At 36.7% G+C, this 27,994-nt stretch overlaps 4 protein-coding genes across 10 annotated transcripts; 2 read left to right on the top strand and 2 right to left on the bottom strand.

Moving 5' to 3' along the window:
- The first annotated feature begins 21 nt into the window (after positions 1–21).
- On the top strand, positions 22–4,201 carry LOC111327694 (SREBP regulating gene protein). Its single transcript, XM_022931926.2, has 5 exons — positions 22–160; positions 957–1,086; positions 1,798–1,949; positions 3,053–3,166; positions 3,773–4,201. Exons 1-5 carry the CDS (start codon positions 74–76, stop codon positions 3,857–3,859), a joined length of 570 nt encoding a protein of 189 aa, XP_022787661.1. The 5' UTR covers positions 22–73; the 3' UTR covers positions 3,860–4,201.
- Positions 4,202–4,594: 393 nt separating this feature from the next.
- Positions 4,595–17,616, top strand: LOC111327691 (uncharacterized). 2 transcript variants are annotated; one of them, XM_022931923.2, is made up of 18 exons: positions 4,595–4,723; positions 5,378–5,524; positions 5,983–6,216; positions 6,591–7,110; positions 8,339–8,682; positions 9,410–9,675; positions 9,996–10,260; positions 11,147–11,407; positions 11,672–11,815; positions 12,003–12,177; positions 12,520–12,647; positions 12,794–12,994; positions 13,685–13,857; positions 14,512–14,569; positions 14,824–14,904; positions 15,357–15,425; positions 16,262–16,462; positions 16,795–17,616. In XM_022931923.2, exons 1-18 carry the CDS (start codon positions 4,646–4,648, stop codon positions 16,834–16,836), a joined length of 3,387 nt encoding a protein of 1,128 aa, XP_022787658.2. In that variant the 5' UTR covers positions 4,595–4,645; the 3' UTR covers positions 16,837–17,616. The 2 variants fall into 2 exon arrangements, with proteins under 2 accessions (XP_022787658.2, XP_022787659.2); XM_022931924.2 differs by lacking the exon at positions 5,378–5,524.
- LOC111327693 (uncharacterized) lies at positions 16,906–20,036 on the bottom strand. Of its 3 annotated transcripts, XM_022931925.2 has the most exons (5): positions 19,151–20,009; positions 18,842–18,902; positions 18,666–18,752; positions 17,752–17,821; positions 16,906–17,420 (listed from the first exon to the last, which is right to left on the bottom strand). In XM_022931925.2, the coding sequence occupies exons 1-5, from the start codon at positions 19,554–19,556 to the stop codon at positions 17,361–17,363; spliced, it is 684 nt and encodes a 227-aa protein (XP_022787660.2). In that variant the 5' UTR covers positions 19,557–20,009; the 3' UTR covers positions 16,906–17,360. The 3 variants fall into 3 exon arrangements, with proteins under 3 accessions (XP_022787660.2, XP_088598725.1, XP_088598724.1); XM_088742599.1 differs by lacking the exons at positions 16,906–17,420; positions 17,752–17,821 and adding an exon at positions 17,828–18,529 and having other exon boundaries at positions 19,151–20,036; XM_088742598.1 differs by lacking the exons at positions 16,906–17,420; positions 17,752–17,821; positions 18,666–18,752 and adding an exon at positions 17,828–18,529 and having other exon boundaries at positions 18,810–18,902; positions 19,151–20,036.
- A 150-nt stretch (positions 20,037–20,186) lies between these two features.
- On the bottom strand, positions 20,187–25,779 carry LOC111327678 (uncharacterized). 4 transcript variants are annotated; one of them, XM_088742601.1, is made up of 6 exons: positions 24,825–25,727; positions 24,198–24,277; positions 22,537–22,652; positions 21,885–22,064; positions 21,162–21,308; positions 20,187–20,983 (listed from the first exon to the last, which is right to left on the bottom strand). In XM_088742601.1, the coding sequence occupies exons 3-6, from the start codon at positions 22,648–22,650 to the stop codon at positions 20,825–20,827; spliced, it is 600 nt and encodes a 199-aa protein (XP_088598727.1). In that variant the 5' UTR covers positions 22,651–22,652; positions 24,198–24,277; positions 24,825–25,727; the 3' UTR covers positions 20,187–20,824. The 4 variants fall into 4 exon arrangements, with proteins under 4 accessions (XP_088598727.1, XP_022787642.1, XP_088598728.1 ...); XM_022931907.2 differs by having other exon boundaries at positions 25,475–25,727; XM_088742602.1 differs by having other exon boundaries at positions 20,187–20,927; positions 24,198–25,779.
- Between the last annotated feature and the right edge of the window lie 2,215 nt (positions 25,780–27,994).

The following is a 27,994-nucleotide window of genomic DNA, read 5'->3' as shown; positions in this document are numbered from 1 at the left end:
TCATTACGTCTGGAAGACTTCTGGACTCAAATTACACGACGTACAACACAGAGGCCATGTTGGTTGGCGTTCAATGAGTGTGGTTTTTGTTCGCCGTTGGCTTGTGGCTTTTTTGATAGCCATAGGAATTATTTTTATAATTTTTATTACCCTCAGGAAGGTAAGCCTGCTTAGTTAAGCTAGTCTTGACTTAAGTAGTTGGGTTTGGCGGGAATTTTGATTTGAAGGAAGCGGCATTTAAATTACCTGATGATGATTATGTCAGTGAAGAATTTCATAGCAGAACTCTTTATGCTAAGCGCTGTCGTTGGTAGCGTGAGATAGTCATGTTAAAAGTTTGTGAACCCTTACTATGAATGTAGAGGTGTCAATATTCTAATTGTGATCGTAAAATAGATGACAGTGACCTCAAAATGAAAAGAGCTGTGGACACTTGTAAGCTAAAAGAAAATCTTAACAGATGACAGTGCGAAGCTTTCAAACGAGGCTGTCAGGAACTGGCCTTTATTGAAAGCTATTGGTCAATTTTGTGGGCTATATTTCACAGTAGGGCCAGCTGAATTAAAAAGTTTGTTTGAATTAAAATCCCCTCCTCTCACTGAACTCGGAGATATAATAGATATCTTGCAAACCTTGCTTTCTCAGTTCATACTGTGAGTTACAGCACTCCTTTTGCTCTGCTTGGATTTATGGCTCCTGGGCGGTGCATGTGGGTCATACATCAGAGTGAAAAAAGCTTGGTCACCGTCAGTTTGTAACTTACAGTATGGACTTCAAACTCTTATAGTAAGAGGTATATAATTATTGAATATTTTTAATCATGGTAATGCCGAGATGTACTCGGTGGTTACCTGCACCCCAAGTAGCTAAATACTAATAACAGGAAGTAGGTTTTGCATGTTTGTTTCTTTTTAACAACTGAGTGAAGAACATAGTATTGTTGGCTTCTCTTTCAGTCTTATCAAGATTCAGATGTCCTTGAAGTTCCCACTACTGAGTTTCAGTGGATCAATATTGAGAACTTGACTGAGTTTAGAGATTGCAGAAATTCTATCCAAGGAGCTCTATTGATTGTTGATGAAAGAGGTAAGGAATTGTTTTATCAAAGGCTTACAAATTGTTTTGCAAACTTAAGTAGTTATAGAGATTCTTCTGAATGTGCTTTGACCTGTTGACCCCTAACAGTGACTAACATCTAAATTCTCTCAACAATGTCATCCCTGAATCAAACATCAAGGTCTTGAGAATAAAACAAATGGTCCCTAACTTAAGAAGCTCTTGATTATTAAACAAATTCTCCTTGTCAGCACCTTAGGAAATGTAAAGAGAACAGTATGGAGAATATGTAGACTGATGTTAGGGTGTCAAGGGTTAAGTTGATGTCAGCAGGAACTTACATTCATTAAGGCCAGTTAATGTGCATTTTTGAGGCCATTTAAGTAAGAAAAAGCATTCTAAGGGGAACACTTTTCACTGTTTTATCTTAACTGACCTGTTCATTGTGATAAAAAGGTTAGACAGCCTTTAAATTACAATAATCAATCAATCAATCAATCAATCCTTTATTTAAACATGTGACACCTAGGAGTACAGAAGTTCTCGTTAAAATGTGTACGTGTATGTACAATTAGAAATAAAGCATAATTTCTGTAAGAATACAAATAATAAGTAGATCTATTAAATAACTAAAAACGGGATCAAAGATCATAGACAAGAGCTATCAACAAAAATATACAATATTAACAATAAAAAAATTGTGTTCAGAAAGTCATTTGCTGAGTTCTCTTCTTTTTCCAGGATTTGTCTGTAATCATAAAGACCTCTCTGCTAGTGGGTGTTGTCACAGTGGTGGAGAGAGCACTAAGCGTTATGAGTGCAGATACTGTCAGAACAATAACTGTTGTAGCATTTATGAACACTGTGTTTCCTGTTGTTTAAACCCAGACAATGTAAGTGTGGTGATAACTTTCCTCCAACAGTTCATTGTTCAATTTAATGAAAGGTTTCCATTGAGAAATATCATTGCAAAAGCAGGGTATAAAGTAACAGGGGGATGTATGCTGTACCAGCTCCACTTCTCATTAAAGCAGGGCTCAGGTTGTAAAATCTGTTCCATTTAATGTTAAAAATTAAAGCAACTTTAACAGTAAAAGTTGAAACAAACAAAACGAATATCAACTAAAGTTCCCAAAGTCCAAAACTTTCAAACAAAACGAGAACTACATGCCATAGTCATATGATGTCACCATGTGATGTGACTTAATACGTAAATGCAATGCTAATTTCTGTAACACAGGTCATTATGAAATTTGATTGGAGAATTCTCTATGCCTGAATTTTTCAAGAAGTTGAGAAGAAACAGAGAGAAACACCTTAACATACTTTGTGTTTATCTCTTCACTTCTTTGAGCTATTTCCTCTACCTACATGCATTGCATCAGAACAGAGTGCAGTTAAATCATCTATATTTGTCACGTGGCAGAAGCATCATTGTCTCAATCAATTTACCAGCAATAAGGTAGCGTTTTTGACAATGGACTTAGCAATTACTTGTGTATTCCAAATTTGACTTTTTAACCCTGTTGCTACCAATATCTAAAGGCTGATAGTTTCTAAAGAAACTGTTTGGGGCTGCATCGGTGGGGGTAACGAAATAATTTGAATATATCAACAAAGTTGAAATCATTATGGTAAATTGGCCACCGTTACGGTTATAAAAACTGACATTTCGAGCGTTAGCCCTTCGTCGGAGCAAATAGAGGAATTGTCTAATCTCTGTTATCTCTGATCTCTAATTCTCTTTTTCAGCTGCTCTGCATTTACCTGTAAAATAATTTACAAGAATTTGGTGTTGAATTAAGATAACAGCTACCCACTGATAAGTTTGCATGTTCTTATTACCTGTTAGCTGGAAAAAGTGTGGATATTACAGGGAGATGTAACATGTCAGTCACTTCTGGGGGTTAAAAGGTTAAATTGTTAGAAAGCTAACATTTTCTTTGTAATTGTACATTTATACGTAAAATTATGTATATGTTTGATCTTTTTTTAGAAAAGATTGCTAGAACAAATTTTAATACTTGGATCGTCAGTGCCTAATGTGATTTTCAAGTCTGTCAGCGACCAGTTTGAGCTGTGCTTGCTGAAATGCCGCACTTCCTCCAAGGTGCTTGTCAATTAATCAGATTGTTAATTAAAAGTCATCTTAAAGAGTTTTAAGACATAGTTACAACAGATTCTGTTCTTTTAAAAGTGACTGATATAAGAGAACACAAACGTCTCAACATCAAAAGGTGGAACATGGCCTAAGGATCTTAGATTGTGTCAGGGCTTGACACCAGCAGTAACCAACTAGCCACAGGCAAGTAGAAATTCAGTTTTGGCCAGTGATTCTTGATTTCCACCAGCTAGTTTGGCTAGTAAGCATACTGAAATTGTCCTAACATCTAAGTTGACCCACCAGCCACTTGGCTAGTAAGTTGAAAACTTAGTGTCAAGCCCTGTGTGTTACAACAACAAAATGTTTTATTTGTCTTTTGTGTACTGCCATTAATCGTTTGACCCATAAGGGTTGTTAACATTTAATTTTTCCTTACAATGCCATTGGCAAGTCAAACATTAAAGTCGTAGGAATAACAAAAATGTTTGCCAACTGAGAGAAGTTCTTGCTTGTGAAACATTACTTCTCCTTGTTAGTGCATGTTTTTTCTTTTCAGAGATGCTTGTTTAAGGGTTACAAATTTATTGCTGATTTTTGAGTATTACTTTTCAGAGTGTGTGGCATGAGAATTCATACAAAGACAAGACATTTAAACACTGTTTTGGACTTACAGGACCAGAGTTTGCTGGAGCTTTTTAGTTGTTTTCTTTTAACTTGAAATCAGCGACGTCAGCTCAGGAAAATTTTTGTAAATAAAAAAGATTTGTTTTAATCATCTTATATTTTTTAAATAATATATTGTTAGTGTAGAATTTGAAAATATTTTTTTTTGACAGATGTGTAGACCTCTAGAATATTAGGCTCTTAAAAAACTTTTTTTAAAAGAGTTTGATAAATATTTCTAATAAAAGTTATCCTGCCTTTTTTTTTCTAATAACATAGGAATGCATCTTGTATTTAGAAGCTTCTACTGAGTTTTCCAGTTTAGCAATATTAAGAGAAAAGGCAAAAGTTACTAAACAAAGCTGTATTTTAATTCAATGTGTTACACAATATTTTAAATTTGTCTAGAGATTCTTATTACATTTCTGTAAATTTTTTTGAGAAACCAAAGAAACAGACTAACTTGTAAATGTTAGTGAAAGATTATGTTTAATTTATTTCATTTATTTAAGAATAATTACTGTTGGGGATACTAATATTTAAGTACACCATTAAAGAGATGTGACATGAGATTGCATCACTCCAGTATTATTAATTTTAATTTGTTTAAATGATATTAATAAAAAAATTTTATTAGATAATTAAAATGAACTTTAATTGAGCTGTTATAAATTTCAAAAAATATTCATATTCACAAACATTGCTAATGTCTTCATAACTATTTGCTGCTAATAGCTACTACCTATAGTTTTAAGATCTCTCAATTTTTAGTTCTACAAGTACAAGCAAAAATCGAAGAATTAAAAATTGAATCATCAAGTGATGAGCAGCCATTACCATTTGGTGTGGTTAGATTCCTGTCTTCAAGAAACACTCCTACCAGGCTCTCCTTGGACTAAGGTATTATTATTATTAATTATAGTTATCAATACAAGTAACACAAAACTTTATTAATTTTTTTAAGAAGAAACATTAATAACACATAATCCCAGAAAGTGGCCTTTACTTCTTTCAACCCCTGATGCCTCATTGATTAGCATCTAATTTCCTCATACATTCAGCATCAGTAAGTTAAATTGATTTCCAACTTATTTTGATTAGCATTTCCTGTTTTTGAGGATATCTGATCATAGTTGTCATGTTCCTAAAATAAAGGAGGGAACAAATTATGTAGTTGTAAATGTTTCAACTAGAAATTTATTTTAAGTTAGAGTGGATATTTTGGAGGACTTAAGAACTTTATCACCCAAGAATGATAAACAAAATAATTATTAATATGTTAAAAATTTTGAAGAGAAAGTGAGGGCTGGTTGTAGGTTAACCTAAATAGATAAGCATGACGAACATCATTGAAAATATGCTGCTAAAACAGTCAGCATCTACTTTACAATTTCATGCAAATGTGAAACAATAAGGAAGATCTAGTACATTTTTTAATAGGTATAATTATAAATCAACATGCCCTCTGTAATACCCTGGTGTGTTGATCCAATGGTGTAAAACATCCTCATTACAGTAACAACTGAAGGTTTTACTTGCAAATTTTTATTGCAGATTAAAGATGTAATCAATGCAAGGCTAGCCACCAAGGTGGAAACATTTTGCAAACATTCTCAAACTGAGAGGATTCAATCTTTGTTGCATCTGCTGGGAAGACAGTTTGTTGAGACATACCTTGGCAGTTTAACTCTCTACAACCAGGTCAATCCCTTAGATCAAATGAAAATTGAGAACAATAATTTCATATTAAATACATTGGATTGGACATTTGTATATCCAAGAAGTGGTTCTTTGTACTTCGATTTCAGGGTGAATGATGCAAAATGGATTCCTTGAATAAGTAAATTTGACCCTTTTTTTTGTGCTCAGTTTTTGTGCAACTTACTATAAACTGAAATATATTTAAACTGAATTAAAGCTAACATAAGGCAATATCTAAGGAGAAATTGTCCAGCTCTAAAAAAATCTGAAGTGATTTACACCTCTTTGGCCTGTGTTATTTTGCTATCAGTGTCATCCTAACTACAGCTTATTGCAGTATTATCATTTTAAGTTTATTACTGTTATTATTACTATTATTATTATTAGTTGTCAGTACAAGATCAATTAAAACTTCACTTTAAACTATGCTAAGCATTACAAATTATCAATTAAAATAGGTCATCCAAGATAAACCAGATCTCTCAGATTCTTACAAAGAAGAAGCAGAAGCATGGCTGAAAACAGCACTTAATGAGATCACAAGAAGCCTTGGGTTACAATGGAGAGAGAGCAGCGATGCTGTGTCTAGAGATATATTGGAGTTTGTTGGGTTTGCACAGCAAACGGTGTACAGAGGAATGGAGAGGGAATTGGCAGCAACAGAACCAAAGATTGCTCATGATCATCAAAAGGTAAATATTGTTTCCAAATTTAGAATATTTTAAGGGTCAATTCCAATTTGCAGCTCCCTTTCAGGTACCTGGCAACACTGATTAGACCAGTGGAAAGAGAAAAAGAAGTTACCTGGGGTGATCCAGAGTACCTTTTAAGCTTTGATTTTTAGTTGTTTGATTTGATTTTTGTGGTTCCCAATTGGAAGCTATATCTATACTGTGTAGCATACACAAGGAGAATGACTTTAATTACTAATTCTTTCATTTGGCATTGTTTAAAACCAAATGAAGGAACTTGACTTTACACTGTATTTTAAGAATCAATTTACTTGATTTCACTGTATGTACTGGATTGAAGAAAAATAATTTATGGTGTGTGTTTTTCTTCACAGGGTTTATCAAACAAACGCCAGCCAAGTCTTCTTGGATGCAGTCACCAAAGTGAAACTCTTGGCAAAGCTGTGGCTGCCCTCCTCAAAAAACACCCCTCTCAACTCGGCCACATCTGTGAACAACTCCAAGGACGACCATTGACCAATTCCTTAAGACACCTGATTTGGTCTACAAGATTACTTAGAATTAATCTGGATGGAGAAAAATCACACAAAGACTTAGAAACTGTTATGGAAGAATTAAGATCTCAGTTTGAAGTGACTCTTTCATGGGGTTTAAAAGAACTGGGTGTGTCAAATGCAGTTCACTCCCCCATAGCAGGGGTCATAGAACATGCTGTCTCCGAGGCATACAAATACAGACATGGTTTACACAGTGAATTGGTAACAGATATGCAAAGAAGGCTAGCAGTGGAAGGACTGAATGTGCTGTATGTCTATAATAGGAGTTATGAACCTCAGTATGCCGTGCTGGTGTATCCACTGATTGTTGGTGCTCTCAATGAATATGACAATGCAAGTATGACGAATAGTTTGTTATTTAGTTAAGCTTGTTTTGAAATATATGAGATATTTTTAAAGTAATCCACCATAAGCTTAACTAGTTTTTCCAGTCAGTGATTATCATCTCAAATGTAGGCACGAGTGGAATGTTCGAACTTTGTCACAGCAAACATCTTCATACAAGGGACCAAAAAAAATATAATGCATGCACATGTAGGTTAGAGTCAATTGAGATCAGTGGCTTAATTTTGGCAGCCATGTCTGGTGGGTCCCCAGGTTTGCAGAATTTTTTAGCGGGGCATGCACATTCTGCATTCGAGCAGCATGCACAAACTGGGCACAGTCATCTCCCGTCATTACCAGCTGTAGGCATATTACTCAAGCTTGTCAGCTGGTGATGAGAATGACATAACATACTTACAGTAACTGAATAATCATATATATATATATATATATATAACTAACTGCAGACAGTACTGTTTTGGCCTTCTGGGCCTCATCAGTGCAGTGCTGATGCTAGGATGGGGGAGAACCGATATGGTTACCCCGAACGATCCCACATTTGTGGTATCGTCTAAGCCATACCAGAGTGCTCAAACTAGGAAAGTCTAGTGAGCTATGCGCAATGCTAGCAGCAATGACTCACCCCACAGTGCTCAATTCGGACATGAAAGTAGAGCTTTGTATGCCAAAGAGCTATATCTAAGTTTGATGAATTGTTTTCTCTCTCTCTCTCCTGGGAGAGGCATGGTATACATATATCTTATTAACCAAGCACGAGGGCCATACGACTAAAGTTCAAAGGGACACAAGTGCGGTATCATTCGGGACCATTTGGGACAGTGCCTGGTCCAATACTGATAGAATATTGACCGGCAATAGAGCATTTTGATTGGTTGATTTTAGTTATTGGCCCTCTGACTGCCTGAGTCGTGTAATAAATACATGTATGTAAGTTGTTAAGGTTAAATTTCAGAGTTACTCAGTTTTTGCTTCTTGACAATCATTGTTTGACTGACAATTTTTCATGAAGGATGGAAGGGTGTGCAGAATATATTTAGGAGGCTTATACATCTTTTATGGGTTTCTGAAATTAAAATATAGCTCACTGTATTCAATAATGTAGATAAATTTTTTCGTCATATGAAAACACAGGTAGCATTAATTAACAAAGTTGAATTAAACTATCCTCCTTTCAGTGATGTAAATTTGTCTTCAGAATGTTTCTTTTTTTTTTTCTTCAGGAAACTCTTATCCCCAAGATGTGGCTCATAAGCTTGCAATAGCCCTGCACCTTTTGCTCAAAAATTGTTTCCCAACAAGGCTGCAAATTTTTAGCATGGCTGATCATGTCATGCAAAGACTGCAACAAGAAGATGAAGAGCTGTACAATCACCTCACAAGCGAAACACTAAAGAACATTCCTTCCAACCCAAGAGAATTCCTGGTCAATTTTATACACACTGAGAAAGAAAAGGCCATGTTAGCAGAAAGACAGGCAGTGAGAAGTTCATTCGAATCATTGCCATCTGATGCAAAAGAGCTGCTGTTCCATCCTGTTATGTTTATAAGAAAATGGATGGGGGAGGTATATATAAGGAACTCCTTATCTTAACCCTTTCACCTACGAGATCTCTATTAGTAATTCTCTTTACTGTCTGCCATACAACTCTTAGAATTTTAGTGCTAAGAATTTGGTATTTGGACGACTAGTAAACCCCTAATTGATATTTTTCTGTATTCTCGTCACTTTTCTGCTTGATAATGTATTGATGTTGTGTGGAGAAATTCTATCTTGGTCACTCATGGCAGTTATAGGCCGGGTTAACCCTTTACATTGTGACATCAATACGCATATTCTCCAACCTGTTTTCTGTACATTACCTAAGGTGCTGACAAGGAAAATTTTTTTTTTTAGTTGGTGATCATTTCCTTTATTCTCTTGCTCATAATATTTGATTCAGGGGTGATGTTGTCAGGAGAAATGAAATGTTGGTCGCTCTTATGGATGAAAGGGATATAATGTTGATTTATGAGGTTCTAAACTAAGACCATGATAGCACATTCATATTATAATACAGGTCAAAGATTTGGAAACTTTCTGAAAAATTTAATTTTTGAATTTTGGTATTTTTTTTTTTTTTTGTGGTTTTTAATGAGAAGGGTGGATCAAGAGAATGGTGTGAAGTTGGCATAGTTCTCTTCTTCATGTAAATGAAAAATAGCTCAAGCCATTGAAAGCTGGCTGAAAAACACTGTTTAGTAGACAAATAGTTCTTCCTTGATAACACCTTCATTTTTGATTATTTCTGTAGGGCTTTGTTGGCATTCTGGGAGTCCATGCTGTCATGCTTGTGTGGGATCAATTCTTCCTCAGTAACTGGAAGCACAATGTAATGGAGAACACATGTCTTGTCATTCTCCAGCTCTTGAGAACACACATTTTAGAAGCTGAAGGTTATATGGGCATCAGAAGGATTTTGTTGGATCAACCTTCTGAGCTGTTCACTGTGGATGTTCAAAAAGGATTATCATACCTGGACAATGGAGGAGCATTGATTGACGTTGGATCACTTAGACAGTATGTATGGCTGAGTCATAGCTTTTCCTTTAAAAGTTTGGTCTCAAGGTGACTCAGTTACCCATAGTTGTAATCAGTGCTTTCCCCAAGTGCGCTTGTCAAAGATATCTGTTGGTGGAGCTTTTTCAACTTTGATCAGAAAGCTCGAAATTGAGGGAAGAATACTGGGCTCCAAGCTCTGTCAACTTCATATCATCCCTTTATTTGATGAATTATATCCCTTAGTTAAGATGAGTGATAGAGTGGGAACCAAGTAACTTCTCCTCAGTTAAAGTTGTATGTAGCTAAAAATGTCTACTTGTGGTGTTTCTGTATCATAGGCCAACTCCTGTCCCATCACCCTCAGAGCATAGCGAAATTGTACCCAGCCCAGTGCCATCTGCATCTGAATCTCCTCAGTCATCACTGTCCAGACCCATCAGTAGACGCTCTACACCCAGTACTCCTGTCCAAGCAGATCCTGTGGAATTATGGGTTGAGACCAAAGCGACATCATCACCCATTGAAGAGAGTACTAACTATGATTCATTTGATGTTTATATTGATGAAGTGAGGTTTTTACCTGACAATGCTACTGTTATTAAGGTGATTGATCTAAGAGATCTCTTCTGTTACCATATTCTGTTCAATACAACTTAGAATACTTGGGAGATTGTAAGTTAAATTAATTGTTTCTCATAACATGTCTAAAATTCATTCTTATGAGGCATTTACTATGAATTCACGAGATAAAAGTTCCTGACCTGTAATGGTGCTTGTGACAGTTGACAGAAGTGAATGATACCCTGGTCAAAAGTTGTTGAAACACTTTCATTACTATCTTATGCCCAAAGCCTTGTATGAAATATGCGACTTATCCATGGTGAAAATTATTCCGGTGAGTGTATTCCAAGCTCTTCCCCCTCTTAGCCTCCAGTATGGCAGCTGAAACAACTGCAGCCTTTCTGAACATTCATCGGATTCCTACCAATGTTGCAGAGGAGGGAAACCGCCTCCCGGTTAGCTCAATTGGTTAGAGCATTGTGTCGTGCGGGAGGTCGAGGGTTGGAGCCCCAGCCGGACCAGTACTCATGGTCTTAAAATAAGTGAAGAGAATTTGCTACCTTTCTATAACTAAGAAATGGATAGATATTCTAGTCTTCACGAATAAGGACAAATAAACCGTAGGCCCTGTCTCCTGCAGGGTTAGGGGTAGGAGATGTTAATTTCCCACACACAGGATTACTGTGTGGTGGATGTCCTTCCCTGGGTGGTATGGGTGGGTGTTGGCCCTGAAAAGCCCCTATGGGGAGTGGTCAATTGACCTATGTATGTATGTATGAGGGAGGGGGGTACTGTTGGGGAAAGGTTTTTAAAATGCATTCATTTTAAACTGTGTTGTTATTTGTATCCCAAAGGTTTTGTGGAGGGTTGTAGCCAAAAATAAATGGTTCTTTGCAATTTTGATCGCTTTTACTCTTTGCTGATGTAGGTTACTGGCCGTATTTTGGGACCTTTTTGGAAGACACCTGAGACTTTAGAGGTCTCAGACATTGAGGCATTTCCAATGTTAGATTCATCAGCAAGATGTCCTAAATTTCATTATAAATACACTGTGAGTGCTCCTGAGAGTGGCATTCCGGAAGAAGTTATGATGCTGCTGAGAATCTACACACTGGATGTTAACAGTGGAGAATTGATTGTTATTGGGAACAGCATAATCAGGATTTTCACGGAAAAAGGAGACGATGAGGTACTAGCACGAGGAAGAAAGACTTACATGTATATTATAATAAATAGTCAAGGGTGGTTGCGATCTAGATGGGTATGAAATACAATGAAAAAGTTCTGTATGCTTCAACTTTAATCTCAGTATGCATGAAAAAGAGAATTTCCTCAGAGGTGGATGGGGGAATCACTAAAACCCCCCTCTACCCTACCCTCTCACTGAGATGTATGAACTAATTCCACATGCCCTCTTTATGTTATCAGTGACAATCTTTTAATTATTTTCCAGTGGCGTCTCAAAGCTGGAGGACATCAGCGCCCCCTGAAACATATTCTTCCATCCACTGTGGCCAAACTTACAGAGGAATCTTTTGATGACATAACAAAGGTTCCTGTCTGTTCAGTTCTGATCAGGCTCTTACCTCATTCAGAGGTTTGTTTTGTACATATTAAATATTTATCTGACTGTTTTGATATGTTGTGAAATATTTCCTGTTGGAAAGTACAATGAAGAAGATCATGAGCTACAACATGATATAAATAACAAAGAAAACCATTTTCCAGAACTTCATGAATTGATATCAGATAAATAATTATATTTCTTTTTATTTTTTATTTAGGAGTTCATTGAGTCCCCTGGTTATGCTAGTGGATTCTATGTCAGTGATCAGTGTAAACCCAATGAATCAGAGTTGCGCATATTCCAAAGGTTCCAAAGCCATCATGCTTATCCTCCTACAGTAAGAGAGGCTGTGCGTGACGTCAAAGAAGGAGAAACAAATCATGATGCAGAAGGTTTATCTTCTTGTGTGTCTGATATGTGACATATTAATTCCTCAGCTACGATCTTTTTGGTATTTTTACGCTTAAGGTTTTAGACAAGATCTGATTTGTTTACAATAAGTGTATGTTTTGTAAATCAAAAAGTCGATTATCAGCAACATGAATTAACCAAGAAGTGTAAAGTAATGGAGAGTGTTTATCAACTCTGAATTGAAATGAACTTATGTCTTTGAAATTTAGCCACTCGATAATTCTGTGCTGTAGGCGGAGAGTTGTGCAATCAGCAATTGTGCTGTCAGCAATAATGCTTGTTGAACACCCTAAATGAGGCTTTTGAATTATTGCTTTTCTTAGAATTTGACTTCACAAGTGATCAAGTTGTCACTCAGTGGTATCAACGAAGGACAAGCAAACACATTCTGATGAGGGAGCCAGCCAAACCAATGGACCTTATCAAAGTTGTGCAGTATGACCAGAATCAAGTAAGATGGTTAAATTTACAAATTTTTTTTTTTTGAGCATTACAGTGATAATGTCCATAATTGTATGGACATTTATAATTAAACAGTGAATTCTGCGGGTTACCATAACTTAATTAACAATTTGTGGGTTTTTTTTAATTTTTCAGGGTTTATCCATAATGGTTGAACAGGCATTTGGCCTCCCAAACACACACTTTGTAAATGCCCTGTTACATGTGTCTCCCGGACGTGATGTTCAAGGAAAAGAAGCAACAGAAGAAGGCTATGGTGGAGAAGAGAAGGCGTTGGTAAAACAAAGGGACTTCAACAGCTACCAGAAATCACCTAAATGGATAGACCCATTCATGGTGAGTACACTCAGATACTTGTGACCCTTTATGTTATGGTCACTTCCTAAAACAGTTATTAGTCTGCAAGGATGTACCAACCTTCTTTTGCAAGGCCCTGTGTCCTGAGATCCAACCTCTTGATATCACTTTCACATAATTATTTAGACTAAGAAACATTAATTGCTTCGTGTCTCAGTCTATACCCTCTGTTAACCATACAGTGTAAGAAGAGAATTAAAGAAAACAGAACCATTTCAATTACTTAATATTGAACCAATTAACCCTAATTAACTTCCAAGAGCTGATTATTAATTGTCTCCTCTAGCTGCTACACATTTCCTTGTAAGTAAGTTGCGAGAATTTGGTATTGGATGAAGATAAGAACCTTTCCCTGATAAGTTTTGAGCATTCTCATTACCTATTTGCTGGTTGATGTATAGATGTTTTAGGGAGAAGTTACATGTCAATCACCTCTGGGAGTTAAGGGGTTAAGTGTCTCTTTAAGAGTAATTCCAGAAGAGATATGGGCTGCTTGACTCAAGTTGAAACTTTTTCACCTACTGGTAAATATGTCCCCTGAGCCTCATGTAATGAATAAAAATTCAGTTGCATAAAAGATAATTACTGTCAGTAGGAGAATTGTTATCTACCATTTGGTAATTAATGATCAATTGATAGTATGTAATTGATTTGTCTCGTGTTCCACAGGTGTTTCACCCTCACTGGGATGACATGACAGTTTTGTTAATAAGGCTGTACTCCCTTGATGCTTCATATACCCCTCGCACTGATGGAGCTGGACCAGGCTCTGTTGCTGATCGAAAAGGAAAGACTTTGACTCTTGTGCCAGCTGGATGGACCGTACTCAAGCTCTTTACTAGGTAAGATTACTGAGTATAGGTCAAGATACAAGTATGGCTGATATGTATTAAACATAAAACTGTGCTGTTATGCGAGAGCATTTTTAAGAATGTTTAATTTGTAATGATTGATTTATTTTGTACTTTAATTTTAGATTCCAGTTACATATTACCTTACAAAAAACTAAGAATATATAAAGCAATGGTCATCATTGTTCAATGTTCAAATGTCACATTTCAAACACACAAGAAGATAAACCTTCTGCATCATGATTTGTTTCCCCTTCTTTGACATCATGCACAGCCTCTCTTACTGTAGGAGGATAAGCATGATGGCCTTGGAACCTTTGGAATATGTGCAACTCTGATTCATTGGGTTTACACTGATCACTGATCACTCCTGTGTGTGAACCCTTTTAGTCACGGGAGTGATCATTAAATAATTTCACCCCACAAAATAATTACTGCATGATAGAGAAAGGTGATTAAGAGAAGTCAATCCATCAATGAGGGAATATTGTTTGACATAACACAAAATTGTCAGCGCTAACGTGATAACTAGAATGAGTGTCCAACAGTGAGAAACACATTAATCAATTATACTGTACTTGACATAACCATAACACTTTTTTTTCAAAGTCAGAGCTGATTGAATTGTTTGTCTTCAATTAACAGGGAGTACGTGAATGCTGGAGTGCACTATTTACCTCTCTTTGAAGGGACTCCTAGTACAGTAAGTGTTCTTATATGCCTGCAGTTACTCAAAGGATTAGAGACAATTGCAGTAGATTGCAAATTTCCAGCACTTTGAAGTTTATAATTTTGGCATTGTCTTGGAAGAGATTCAAGAACAGTCAGCATTACTATTGAAAGTAAGGGTCATTGTCTGTCTCTCTGACAGCAAGTGTACTTGAACAGTGTTAAGAATAACGTACATGACGACTTTGAAAGTGTGTGTTAATATTATGGTATCTTTTTCTCTCTCAGACTTTCCTAGAATTTTTATCCAATCATCCAGTGGAGACAAGTTTACAAGAAGCAATCAAACAACACATACACACTTTATTGGTAGGTAACAAAATTTTCTTGTTTTCTCTCCCAACGTTGCTAGTCTTATAATTTGTTACATGTTCATTTAATTGGAGAGAAGTGTGGATGATGTATTGAGAAACTATTTACATTATCAAATTTCTTATGTTGCAAAGATGAGTAAAATACTGCTGTCTATCTGTGTTTGTTCTGTAGAAGTACTTGTTGAAATATTCTAGCTTAGTCAATGCTTGAGATTTGTATCAGAAGTGTTCTCTAGTTTTCTTGGCAACAAGAGATAGATAATTTAGTACTAGTGGTGGCTTGATTAAGACCGGACACTGCAAGCTACAGTGCAGGTCAGCAGAGGAAAGCAGAGATGGCTAGATAGTGAGTTTCACAGACTTCAGGTAATAATGATAAAAATGACCACAATCATGATATTTATGTGAAGATTGAGTTCCCTAATGAAGATACATTTATCTCAACAGGGCACCTCTTGTGTGGCTATCCGCCTTTGGGATGCACATTACTCCCCAGATGAATGCATTCCTTTACCAGTAAGCAAGAACCATAAATTACATGAGTTGTACACATACAAGACAATTTGGTTTTTTCGACTGAGTTGATAATGGAAATTGACCTTCCGTGATAAAGAGTTTGTGAGTTGAGGTTTCAAGCAACCCTTCATCTGACAAAGGGCTAACACTCAAAATTCAGCTTACACTTTTTACAATGACCAATTTACAGTTGATAATACCAAGTTATCTTGTTATACTCTCCCACCGATGCAACCCCACAGTTTCTTTAATAACTTACCCCCTTTCATCATTTGTGTACAATCAGCCTGCCTCTTAAAGTATTTTTGATGAAACATTCCAAACTTGAACATATTTTTCAGTTACATCTGTTTGCTTGTAGTGTATTACTAACTTGAACTGAATTAATATGTTGCTTATTTCTGAATTTTTGAAATCTGATTAGTACTTCTGATTAGAATATGTCCTTTTTTTTTTTTTTTTTAACCAATCATGTACATATGTTTTTTTATATATTCTTAGATTATATTATATTAGATGTTGTGATTAATTAATTTATTTGAATGTATGGTCAGTAATTTATATAATTATTGTTCCTGAAAAACCCCACTGGGGAGGCGACAGTAAAGTATGTACTTAAACATTGGTTAAGAAAGCATTTTTAATTTGAACTTTATTTCTTGTTCCTCACCCTTTCCTCTTTTCTTTGCTGAATTCTAACAGTATAAGGTCTATAACATTCCCTCTGTTTATGAAAATGAATTTACTAATAGGACTAAGCAAATCCTTTTTGAGAACTCTGATGTATTAAGCAAGATTCAGAAGTGTAGTTCTTTTGGTATTCTTCTGTCATACAGGTCAAGGAAGAACTTTTATCTCTTGGAAGACGAGACAGATACAAGAAAACAATTCAGACAACTTCAGGGAAGTTGATATCTGATGTGATACTACAGACTCTCACTCGGCAGGAACGGAAACAAGGTGTGGTAGGGAGTCAGTACATTGCTGAGAAAGAACACTATGAAGAGGCTATGAATGGTGCATTCAATGATCTTTTGGTAAGAAATCGCATGACAGTTAATATGATTACAGACCAAATTGGACGACCCAGAGCCTTGTCACCAATTAATCAAACCTGTGACAAAATTCAAGAAAGAAACTAGACATCGGTTATGTCTTCATAAAATAAAAAAAACAGTTAATTTGAAATGTGCGATAATAGTGCTCAAACTTGATGTGTACAGCCCACTTACACAGGCATGACTTGTCAACTGTCCTAGTATGCTGTCCAATTACAAGCATGACATTAAGAGAGGCATGGTTAATGCATGCCAATAGTTAATCAAGTTTTATTCTAATACACCCTGTACTATCTGTTATTGAATTGTAGGTTGATGTTCTTCTCCAGAATGGCCTGGGACCATTGACATGATGGTGAAAGAGAGTCTGATTTTTTTTTAATGATATTAAAAAAAGTAGATTTGACATAATGAAGTCCATCTTGCAGTTTTAGATTTTTTATTCAGTAATTTATTTTAAATTTGTACAAAGCACTGGTAGACTAATGTGTAAAATATGGGAGTTGTTTTTGTACAGAAGACAAGGCTAGACAGGCAAAAAAATTGTACAGACTTGTGATAACTTTTTTTTTTTTTATGAAATACTTCACAACAAAACTGTTGATCATTGAGAGTCTGAGTGAGTTTCTTTCATTGTCAAACTTTCAAGGGCTTTTATTTTCAATCTGGCCAAGATCCTCTGGCATCTGCTATACAAAAATGCAATGCTTCTAAATTTCTTTATCCCAATCAACTTCTCCAGTTTTCAAGAAGTGTTTGGTTCTTTCTTTCAAAGAGAAAGAAATTTGTTGTTTTGATGAGACTGATTGAAATGTCGAGCTTGACACCATAAGTATTTTTTTGTCTACATGTTGTATTACAGGTGACCTTTTAACATTCATTTGTCCCCTAGTCCAAGATTTGCTTGGAAAAATGCACCATCCCCTTGAGTCGCAGTCTGAAAATGAAAAACAAAAACAAGGGAAGATTTTAATAAGGAGCAGATCTTGATTATTTATTTATTTATTAAGTAATTCTTATCCTGATTATCAATGCTGATGATTACTTGTTTGCCCTGAGCCATGAGATTTTCTTTTAATTCAAAGACTTGCATCATTTCAAATAATCATCATGCAATAAACAATATGACAGGATCTTTACAATGTACAACATTTATTTTCTTACAATACTATATTAACTTGCAACATCATTTACTTTTGAGAATAGAAATTAACCTTCATGAAATTTTACAACCCTTGTCTGTGCACGAGTTTTGTCCTTCAATTTACCTTGTTTATTGCTTTATGTCTCTCTCTGCTGACAATCTCTTCTAAAACCTCACCTGTCCCTTTGATTAGCCTGAGCACGAGAAAAAAAATTGATTGAGAAGTGTTTTGCAGTCTCATATTATGCTATCATGAGATAATATATATATCTTATTAACCAAGCGCGAGGGCCGTACTGGGAGAATATCGGCCTGAGGTCTTAACGGTACGGATCGAGTGCAGCGAGGTCCGTACAAAGAAGACCGAGGGCTGATATTCTTCTAGTACAGTCCCGTGCAAGCTTGGTTAATAAGAGATTTATTGTGCGACTGAAGTTCAAAGGGACACAAGTGCAGTATCATTGGGGACCATTCGGGACAGTGCCCGGTCCAATACTGAGAGAATATTGACCGGCAATAGAACATTTTGATTGGTTGATTTTAGTTATTGGCCCTCTGACTGCCCGATTCATGTAATAATACTATTGTCATACACGCAGCAAAAAAATCCTCAACAAAATTTGCATTTCTTGATGCGAAGACAACACTCTACCAGGGAAACCCCTGGTAATATTTAATTGGGAGAAATTTCCCAGTTAAGGAATCATAAAGCTATGCATGAGCAATGTCTGTAATATGTCTGTCTGTCCATCTGTTTCTGTCTGCCTGTCCATCTGTGTCTGTCTGTCTATCTGTGTCTGTCCATCTGTGTCTGTCTGTCCATCTGTTTCTTTCTGTCCATCTGTCTGTCTGCCTGCCTGCCTGCCTGCCAATCTGTCCCAACAAATTTTTTTGCAAGAACACTGCAAGTAACAAATGGTGAACATAATTTTAGTAGATTTAATTTTGGAAAATAACTTTTTTTAACTAGCTATAAACTAAACTACATTATTACACGCATGCCATGAGAGCATTTGATTATCTGAAGGATATCTTTACCTGTGACGACCTGTTTCTGGGTCATAAACCCTTCTAACTTGGGCTTGTTGTTTTTCAAACTCCTCTTTTGTCATAGGGACCATGGGTCTTTTAGAAAAATCAAGAAGAAGATACAATAAGTAGTTATTTGCGAAAAAATCTTACTATTTTTGCCAGTGATCGCGATAGCCACCAACCTCTTCTTTGGTGCTGCCACTGCTCCAGGGTCATTTGATGGTGGACTTATTGATTTATCACCTGCAATGTATCAATAGAAATTAGAAAAAAAAAATGATTGTAAGCGTGATAACTTATATATAGATTAACTTTTCTTTAACTTTTTTTGTATCAAGAAAACCAATTTTTGCCTTTTGCATGACCTTGTGCCTATTCAGTTTTAATATTCGATTTTTATGACTGTCTCTTGATGTTCAAGAACTCGTCACTTAAATTTGTATTGTTACGTTAATGATGGGTCCAAATATTTTACTTCCTGTTTAAAATACCTTGTGTTCCATCAGTGTTTTTCGAGGTTGTATCTTTTTCGGCTCTTTTGACATCAGCCTTTTCCTCGTCTGATCCCTTTCTCATTTTTCTCATCTTCTCTTTCCTTTCGCGTCTCTTTTTTCTTTTCTCTTTCTTTCTTCTTTGTTTGTTCTTTCGATCTGCATCTTTCCTTTTCTTTCTCTTCTTTTTGTGCCCACTGCTATCAGAGCAGTCATTTCCACTTGTCGATCTACTTTCACTCGTATTAGGTTGTTCATGCTTTGATTTCTTTTCATCCCTCTTTTTCTCATCTAGCTGTGTTTTTGAGCTTTTTCCAGCAATTTTTCGAGACTTTGGTTCACCTTCAGAACTCGTGCCATCAGACTCACTGTCATGTCTTCGTTTTCTCTTTTTCTTCTCGTTCATGTCGCTTTTAGCTTTGGGAATTCCGCAATTACTTCTAATAGTATATAGATAGCAGCAGGAAAAAGGAAATCGGAGGAAAATTTCCAGCAAAATTACTCAATACAAGTTCCCTGAGAACAAAGCTATTTAAGGACGCCATCTTGGTTTACGCGTGAGGAGAGAGCCTGGGGGCTAGTACTTAGTCTTTCACGAATCTATGCCTTACTTTCAGGTGACAATTTGGTTTTACAGCTAAACCTTTCCACAACTGCCACCTTGTGGTCAGAAGAAAGTGACCGCTGTGGAGAGGCGGCGGCTATAGAGAGGGTTAAATTGAAGGTATGGGAAGCCATCGCGACAAAAAAAAGTGGCCTTTAGAGGAGGTTCGACTGTAGTTGGAGAGAGAACAAGAAAAAAAAAATTAAAATACCCGAGGTAATAGAAGATCATCAGAAAACAGAAAGCTTAAAATTCAAACCTCAAATACTTCTCTCAAATATAACCGTGAAACTGATAGCCTTAGGATCAAATTATCAAAAAAAAAAAAAAAATAAAAATACACAAAAATATGCTTCTGAGTATTGTGTGAAAGGGATTTTCAAACGTAGAGAAGAGTTGAAGCGGAGAATGAAAATGAACCGGGACATGAAATAACTTAAGATTTCCCTTTTTTATTTGAGACAAAGAATTTATTCTTTAAAAATATCAGTTGGTTCTATCTCGCTTTATTTCAGAGTTTGTTCAGTTGCACATGGTCAGTGAGTTGTCCCTTCGATTCTTTGTCGAATGATTGGTAAACTTGGTGAAGATATTTCTGCACGTATCGGTGTCTAGTTTTCCATTCAGGTGAACAACAACACGATTATAAAGCAGAAGTTGATGAACGTAACCCAGCCTATCGTTACAGAACCAGAAAAATAAAATGTCTCTCGCCTTCTGGGCGTTACTGTTAGGTAAGTTCTTTGAAGCTGAATCACTGTACATTTTTTTAGCGACCATTTTGCCCAATTTTGGAGGCGTAGACGTGTTTCTTTTCTCCGCAAGATTAATTTTTTCTGCGAATTTTCAGATTTTTTTTTGTTTTCAGTGCTTTTCGATGTCAGCCATTTCGTACAAACATCTGTTATAGATGAACTGGTGTTCATTACGGGATTAACCAGAAAGTGACGACCAGCGTTTGTTTCCATGGGCTTTCTTTTCATTAGGTAACCCCTTCCATTTCCGTTATGGTCCATAAGTTTGAAGCCCCCTTTTCCGGCCCAGTACCAGTCCCTTATGGTTCTAGTCGATCAGTCTGTTTGTTCTCCCCTATTTTCGGTCATTGGCGTTACTTGAACATGCTGCACAGTCACTTGGCGCCCGTTTGGTTTTGAACAAGGAAAACCGTATTGCCTTGTGTAAAGAAAAAAGTCTATAGTGAACAGGATAGGCGATATGAATCCAAAAACCTGAAAAGAGAAAATGGCTATCAACGAATACCTGAAAGAAATTTGTAGCTCATTTGCTTTTGCATTTCTGTGGCTGTTAGGGGTGGAAGACAATGTTAATTGTGGTACAACAGAACATCTTGGTTTAAGATATATATTCTAATGATTTAAAGCAACACAGCTCAATATTGTAACCTACCGAGGCAATGTTAATCTTACTGCATGTGACACATTTTGGCTGAAGTGGTGTATCATGATATGAGTCACCCAACTTAACAGCCTCGTTTGTAAGGAAACTTGACAACACGAACAACAGGACAGCGGTTACCGATGTATACATGACAATCTGTGTACGAGAAACAGAGAAGTATTATTTTCCGGTTACTTTCTTAAACACGGAAGCAATAGAAATCTCCAGTAATACTGACACATAGCATATACGAATTCTCGCTAAAAAAAGGTAAATTTTCCTTGCTTTTCAAAGTGTTTTTCATCGACAACACTAATCTCGAGGCTTCTATATTGCTCATCCCTGCGCACTATATCAGGATTCAGACCCCCTGTATTTAGGGACTGCGAGGACATGCGCAGTTCACATTAAAAGATGGTGAGCACGTGATTGGTGTTGTGATTTGGTTGAGCTCCAAATATTCCACTATGTGAACAGTTTTAGTGTTATCTTTTAATTAAGTTTTAAATGATTTATAAGTGTTTATTGTTTTTCTCTATTTCTTCTAACAGGACTACGTCTTGTCTCCTTCGCAGCCGTTGTTTGGGCTCGTCACGCAACGCTCCTTCCTTGGTCGGGGAGGGAGCGTTGCGTGACCAGCCCAAACAACGGCTGCCTGAGGGAGACTAGACTACGTCAGCTATGCTATACTTTTTGTGATCGTGTATTTTAAAAAAAAATTATATTACTTACAAAAGTATTCCAGAATTTCATATTCTTCTGCTGAAAATCGAATACTTTTACAATGAATATGATCAGTGTTACAAAATATGCCGCTCCTGTAGTCGTAAGAAACAAAGTTTCGGCAACTGTTTTCATGGCCACTAACGTGACGTAATGCTGCAACGCACCAAAACTAGTCGCCAGGCTGACCTGTCACAGAAACAGTAAACTATGACTCAAAAACTGTCAAATCGGAACGCTTATATTATACAAATAACAGAGTATAATGCGAAGTGTAATAAGTTGTTCCTTACGATTTATCAGAATTTAGACACATTGACTGATGTCAAACAGTTACAACCTTTTTCCTAAGGTCCTTTCTCTTCTCCTCTTTCTTCTGGAGGGAAGACGAGAAAGGACCCTAGGAACGATGTTGACGAAATCATGCCTTCCTTTAAGTCCAAGATGGTGAGACATGAAAACGTTTGCAAGATTTTCCAGATTTTACGATGATATTTTTGACAGAAAAATTACCAACAGCTATCTGCGAGCAAAAAAAGACACTAAGCACCCTTCGACTTGAATTTCACCTGGATCGGCAGAAATCGCTTCTTCCATGGGGAGGAAATTTAACGTGAAGTCAGAGGCTACCCTTACGAAATGTGCTAAAATTTGTACGTACCATTTCTGCAATATGTATGATCCCTGAGTATGATCTTAAAAATTTCCTGTTGATGTTTTGCCTGAAAATCCAGTTGCGCTTTTGCAGTAAGAGAGATGGCGATTTCCCTTCCATACCTTTTAACAATAATGGGTCAGTTATTAGCTTTTTTTTTTATTCAAAAATAAACTGAACTGAGTTTCCCTGAAATATTCATAGGGTAAACGTGAGAAATTTGCGTGTTATTTTTCAATTTTAAATTCTTTTTTTAGGGCCGTTTGTATTAGTTAATGACTTTCCTTTTCAATTTTGATGAGTCAGACACAATAATTATTCAGTAATTGTGGTCAATGACGAATAATGAAGTTCTAGAGTGCATCACGTGATCCCCGTTTATCACTCTGTGTCCAAAAGGTTTTTAATTATACATTAACAATGATAGATTCTAAAGTACTTCAAAGCAAATCATAAGTGACCAATTCAAAGACAACAAGAGCCTGTTCCCAGCCGTTGATGCGTGTTTCGAGTAATTTACAAAGAGGACTTAAAAGGTAGCATTATTAAGGGATTTTGCTGAATTTATGCGAAATTCGCAAAAAGCGGGTAATACGTGACCCTTGAGCACTTTGGGCACTAGAGAAATTTCGAATTTTCTTTTTGATCGTGCGAGCCGTGGGCGAGTGCATTTAGAATATTCTGTGTGACAAGAAAAGATCACTGCTCACTGCAAAGCACAAAGATATAAAAAAAAAAAACAAAAAAAAAAAAAACATTCAGTTTCTCCCGAAGCGCGACAAGACACACGTAAATTAAAAAAATATGCTAATGATACAAAATTGAATTAGTTAGGATATGTGGCTAAATTCTATTATATTATGACATGTTTTGTTAAAGTAAAGATGATTGTTGAAAAGCTAAAATGAATGATGACGCATTTGAAGTTGAAAGCGGGTAAAGTGAATTCCTCGGGGACCGGTCATTATTTACCCCCTGGGGTTTGGTAAACACCACAGCGTACACTATTGAGTTATGGATGCACGCGGGAGGTTGCTAAGCACGAAAGAAGCGTAAGAGTCGCTCGAGGCGATAGCCGAGAGCGACTCTAGCTTCTTGAGTGCTTAGCAAACCTCCCAAGTGCATCCATAACTCAATAGTGTACGCTGTGGTGTTTACCATTTGTTTTATAACATTACATTGATACATTGTAGCTAAAGAGTTCCCTTTTATTTAACAAATCTTACGCGACCAGAAAAAACAAGCGCGCGCGGAAAAATAGTCTTTGCATTTGCTCACGTCAGCAGCGTACACCCATGGGCAAATGAGGGACGCTAAATTGACCAATCAGAGCGCGCGCTTTACTTTGGTTATGTTATAATATTATTTGGGGGGAAGGGAATTACCTGCTTTTCAGGAGGAAAGGAAAGGAAATTAACAGTTAATAAACTATAAAGAGAGTGTTATAGAAAATTGACTGCCAATGAGAGGGGACTATTTGAATTCTACAGAGCCTTCGAGAGGATCGGTTAAATTTTATTTTGACTTTATCCCCCCCCCCTCCCATTCTCCTCTTCCAGGCAATGAGCAGTGACGGCCTCGAAGCCGTCAAATGCTGAAATGAATATTCTCATTCAAAATGAAAAGATTGAATAAAGTGTTTGAAGAAAATAAAATATGTCACGTACCTTTGATCCTTTTTTCCCTTGATAGACGTCATGACCAAGGAAGAATATCTGCCATCGTCCTATTTTCTGGGGGGTCCCTACTATTTTCCGAGTAACATCAGTGTAAATTAAGAGACTTCTTTAGCTTCTACTTGTAAAATTATGTTGACACCTGCGTCAAGTGATTCTCGCGCGATCATCTCGCGACCAGGCTAGCGCGAGAGTCTCTCGATCGTAATAACCCATTTCCGAATTACCTTTGGCTTCATTTTTAAAGCGAGTCTTGGTGCTCATCCTTTCATACGGTTATAAGTTTTCATTCACGCGTAAATTAACCTCATTTTCATGCGAATGGTTGAGCATCAGGCCTAGTTTTGAAAAAGAGGCCAAAGGCAATTCTGAAATGGCCTATTGGTTTTAGTTACGTCGTACTGATGCAATAAACTCGCGCAGGAGCCCTGACTCACGGCAGAACCGCCTAAATTATTAATTATTTTACGAGCTGAAAATTAACACCTAGTTGGGTTATTACTTTAGTTCCAGAAATGGAAAATGATTCATTGGAAAATGGGTAAATTGTTTTACACCTGTGCAGTGATAAACTCATCACGCTCCGCTTTCTAAAAAATTATGTTGATAAATCCTCACCGAATACTCGTCTTAAGTTGAAAAAACCAACAGCACGCACTTAAGTTGTCGGGAACATAAGGTGGACGTTTAGAATAGGTCTAGAGTGGGGATTGAGTACTCCCCTACCGATGGAACCCGTATATCGAGAACGTTCTTAAATTAAAGTCTATTAAAAAGTCTACATTTTTTTTAAGTTGTGGTTTTCTGTTTCGAGATAAATCCTGCTTGTCTGATCATAGTTGGTCTGATACTGCAATTACATAACCAGAAATTTTCATTACAGAAGCATGAGTGCATATCTTTTCTAAATCAGGCATCATCAGGAATAAAATAATAAATATTCTCGTTTGAATTCACGTTTCAACTTGAATTGCCGGCTGATGGAGCATCTGCAAAACTATAAGTTCATTGGCGATCGTAGAAAAAAAATGGCAACATCAACCATAAACGTTTTAATCTTAAAAGGCAATAACAAAAAAAAAAATCATTAGCCGGTAGACTCGGCCGGCATTAAAGCAGAAAATTCATAAAATCTGCTATGAACTGACAAATTTCGTACGCCGGTACGATGCATTCAAATCATGTTTTGCTTACAATATAAACATTTAGATTGCCTTCGAGTAAGTTCATTCTTAAAAATAAAGTCAGAAAAGACTCATATATCTTACCACAAATTGTCCGCAAGGAGATGAATAAAATAAACTTCTTTACCCTTATCGCGGACAAAATCTCCTGCTAAGACCAGGCTTCCTGTAATGGCGATTTCCACCTGGCGGTTTCATGTTTACAAACTTGCACGGACGCAAACAGAAGAGGCAATTGGCCACAAGCGAATGTCAAAAAGTTAGAGGAAAAAGTAATTTATGTAAGTATCTGACTTCAATTGAAAAGCGAACGCAGGGAGCCGTCTGATGTTATGAGTTTTCAAAGTGATTTCACAGCTATAGCCAACGGCATTTTGATTGTTATGAATTTTCAAAGCAATTTCGCAGCCATAGCCAACGGCACTTTGATCGTGTAGATGCTTACGGCTGACTAGTACAGCGAATTCGAATATCTAGAGTGCACCTTTGTGTTTATGTAAAACAACAATAGAGAACAAAACAAACAATACTAGCTGGCGACAAAATTAAAACTTGAATATAGAAAAATGTACTGAAAACCAACTATGACGTACAAAAGTGAAAAAGGGACAGAAAAATAAGTAAATGAGTTTAAAAGCAGTGTGTAAACTTTGTAGAACCCTGTGAGATTGCCTCTCTTACATAGGTTATAATTTGAAACTAGGTATATGTTTCTATCTATCTAAATTTTAATTTTTTTTTCTTTTTAACAATGTCAGTCAGTCCACAGTAAGTAAAATAGATGCCTGAAATTGCCCACGGGTCACTAAGGTAAGTAATGTTTTGAAAGGAAAAAAAACAATAAACACTTTTCTTCAATCGATTGAAAGATTAATGTTCTGAAGGTTTGAGTATTACGCGGTATCATATATGACTGTGTCTCACAAGGACTGGGAACTACCAAATTCACGAATTTGATTGGCTGAAATCAATATTGAAAGCGGTCTAGATTTTCCTATCTAGAACCGCATCTAGACCGGTGTAGAAAAAAAAGGTACGAAGAATATAAAAAATTGGCATACAAGACCCAGCCATATAATAAACATCTTATTAACCGAGCTAGGTCGGTCTACATGGGAGAGTCTTGACCTCGGTCGCTGGTACAGACCTTACTGCGTTCGGTCTGTACTGGCGACCTCGGTCAAGATTCTCCCATACAGACCTCCTGCTCGGTTAATAAGAATTAAGTCTTGCACAACTTATATCAAGCAATTGTGCACGCATGCATGGTGTAGGCTAGAAGAGAAACTTTCGTTTCGCCATATTTTCTTTTCTAAACAAAGACAATTGTTGAAATTAGACCTAAAAGTTGGGAACTGTCGTGGCTTTTATTTCCGGTCGCGAATCCTGACGAATAATTGATTTATTGAAACTCTTTGGAGCAGAAGTAGAAGTTTTAAGAGACAAGCGTCCTCTTTTGCGGGGTCGGAACAGAACCTGATAACGTCAGACAAGCTCCATCTGGGGTCTTACACGTCCCTCCCTCTTTTCACGCCTGTATTATATAAAGTACTATTTTTACACCATAACCACGGGGAACTCAAAGAACTTTGCTACTGTTTCGCTGCTGGTTGCTATCCTTCACACGACAAAGATGATATTCTTCACGAGTTATTTGTTATTGAAAAGATTAACTGTTACCTCCCTGAGGTAAATTTTCCCCTCGGGGAATTTTCTTCTTTACTAATAACACGCAAAGGAAAATGCGTCTGTGGTTTACAAACAAACAACTTTAATTGTCCTAAAGTATGGAACATCAAAAACACGAATCTTTGAAGCATCTGCAAGGAATAGCTGATATTTTTAAAGCCAAAATACGATGATATTTTAGACACAATAGCTGCCTTCAATTTCCGTTCATCTCCGATGCACCAATGATGTAGATTAAGAGATAAGTTACTGTCATTGAAATGAGTTACCAATTTAGTCTATATATAGGAAGACAATCCAATGCATAGTGCGTGGTGTTAATTAATGTCTTATTTAATCCCTACCACTCACCTTTTATCTTTTAGTAAACCTTGATCTCCTGCTGACAGCCTACTTTGCGCTTTTGTTTCGCGCAGAAAATCCACTAAGACACGCTTGAAGGATGGTCCTTTTGTTTTCTGACACTGCCTGAAGTGCCGGTTTCCTTGACTCTATGTCGGTTTTATAGAAACTTTGCAAACTGAAACCATAGGGTTTCCTAATGAGAAACCAGCACGCACTGATGTAGCCCTCATCTGCTGCTTTTAAGAGAGTGTTTTAATTGTTGGAAAACTAGTTTAAGAACAACCAAGCAAGGGAAATGGGGGATATACTGTGGCCTTGCTAATGATGCCACACTATAACAACTCAGTGTTAGATTCGTTAATGATGTGATTTTGATCTGCACTGTTTTTTTTTGTCTGTTTCCATTTATGTTCGTAATTAACGGTTGTGAACTTCTCTACTGTGGTCTTTTCATTTAGTTTTATGTTAATTATAGTGGAAATTATTAGTAATGATGCTACGTGAGCAAAATAATAACCATTTTCTGAGCATAGTGTGAAACATCGAGCATCATGCGGACAACCTTAGAAG

The sequence above is a fragment of the Stylophora pistillata genome, chromosome 13 (genome assembly GCF_964205215.1).
Source record: "Stylophora pistillata chromosome 13, jaStyPist1.2, whole genome shotgun sequence".
Lineage (NCBI taxonomy): Eukaryota > Metazoa > Cnidaria > Anthozoa > Scleractinia > Pocilloporidae > Stylophora > Stylophora pistillata.
This window is presented reverse-complemented; position numbering and strand designations above follow the sequence as displayed.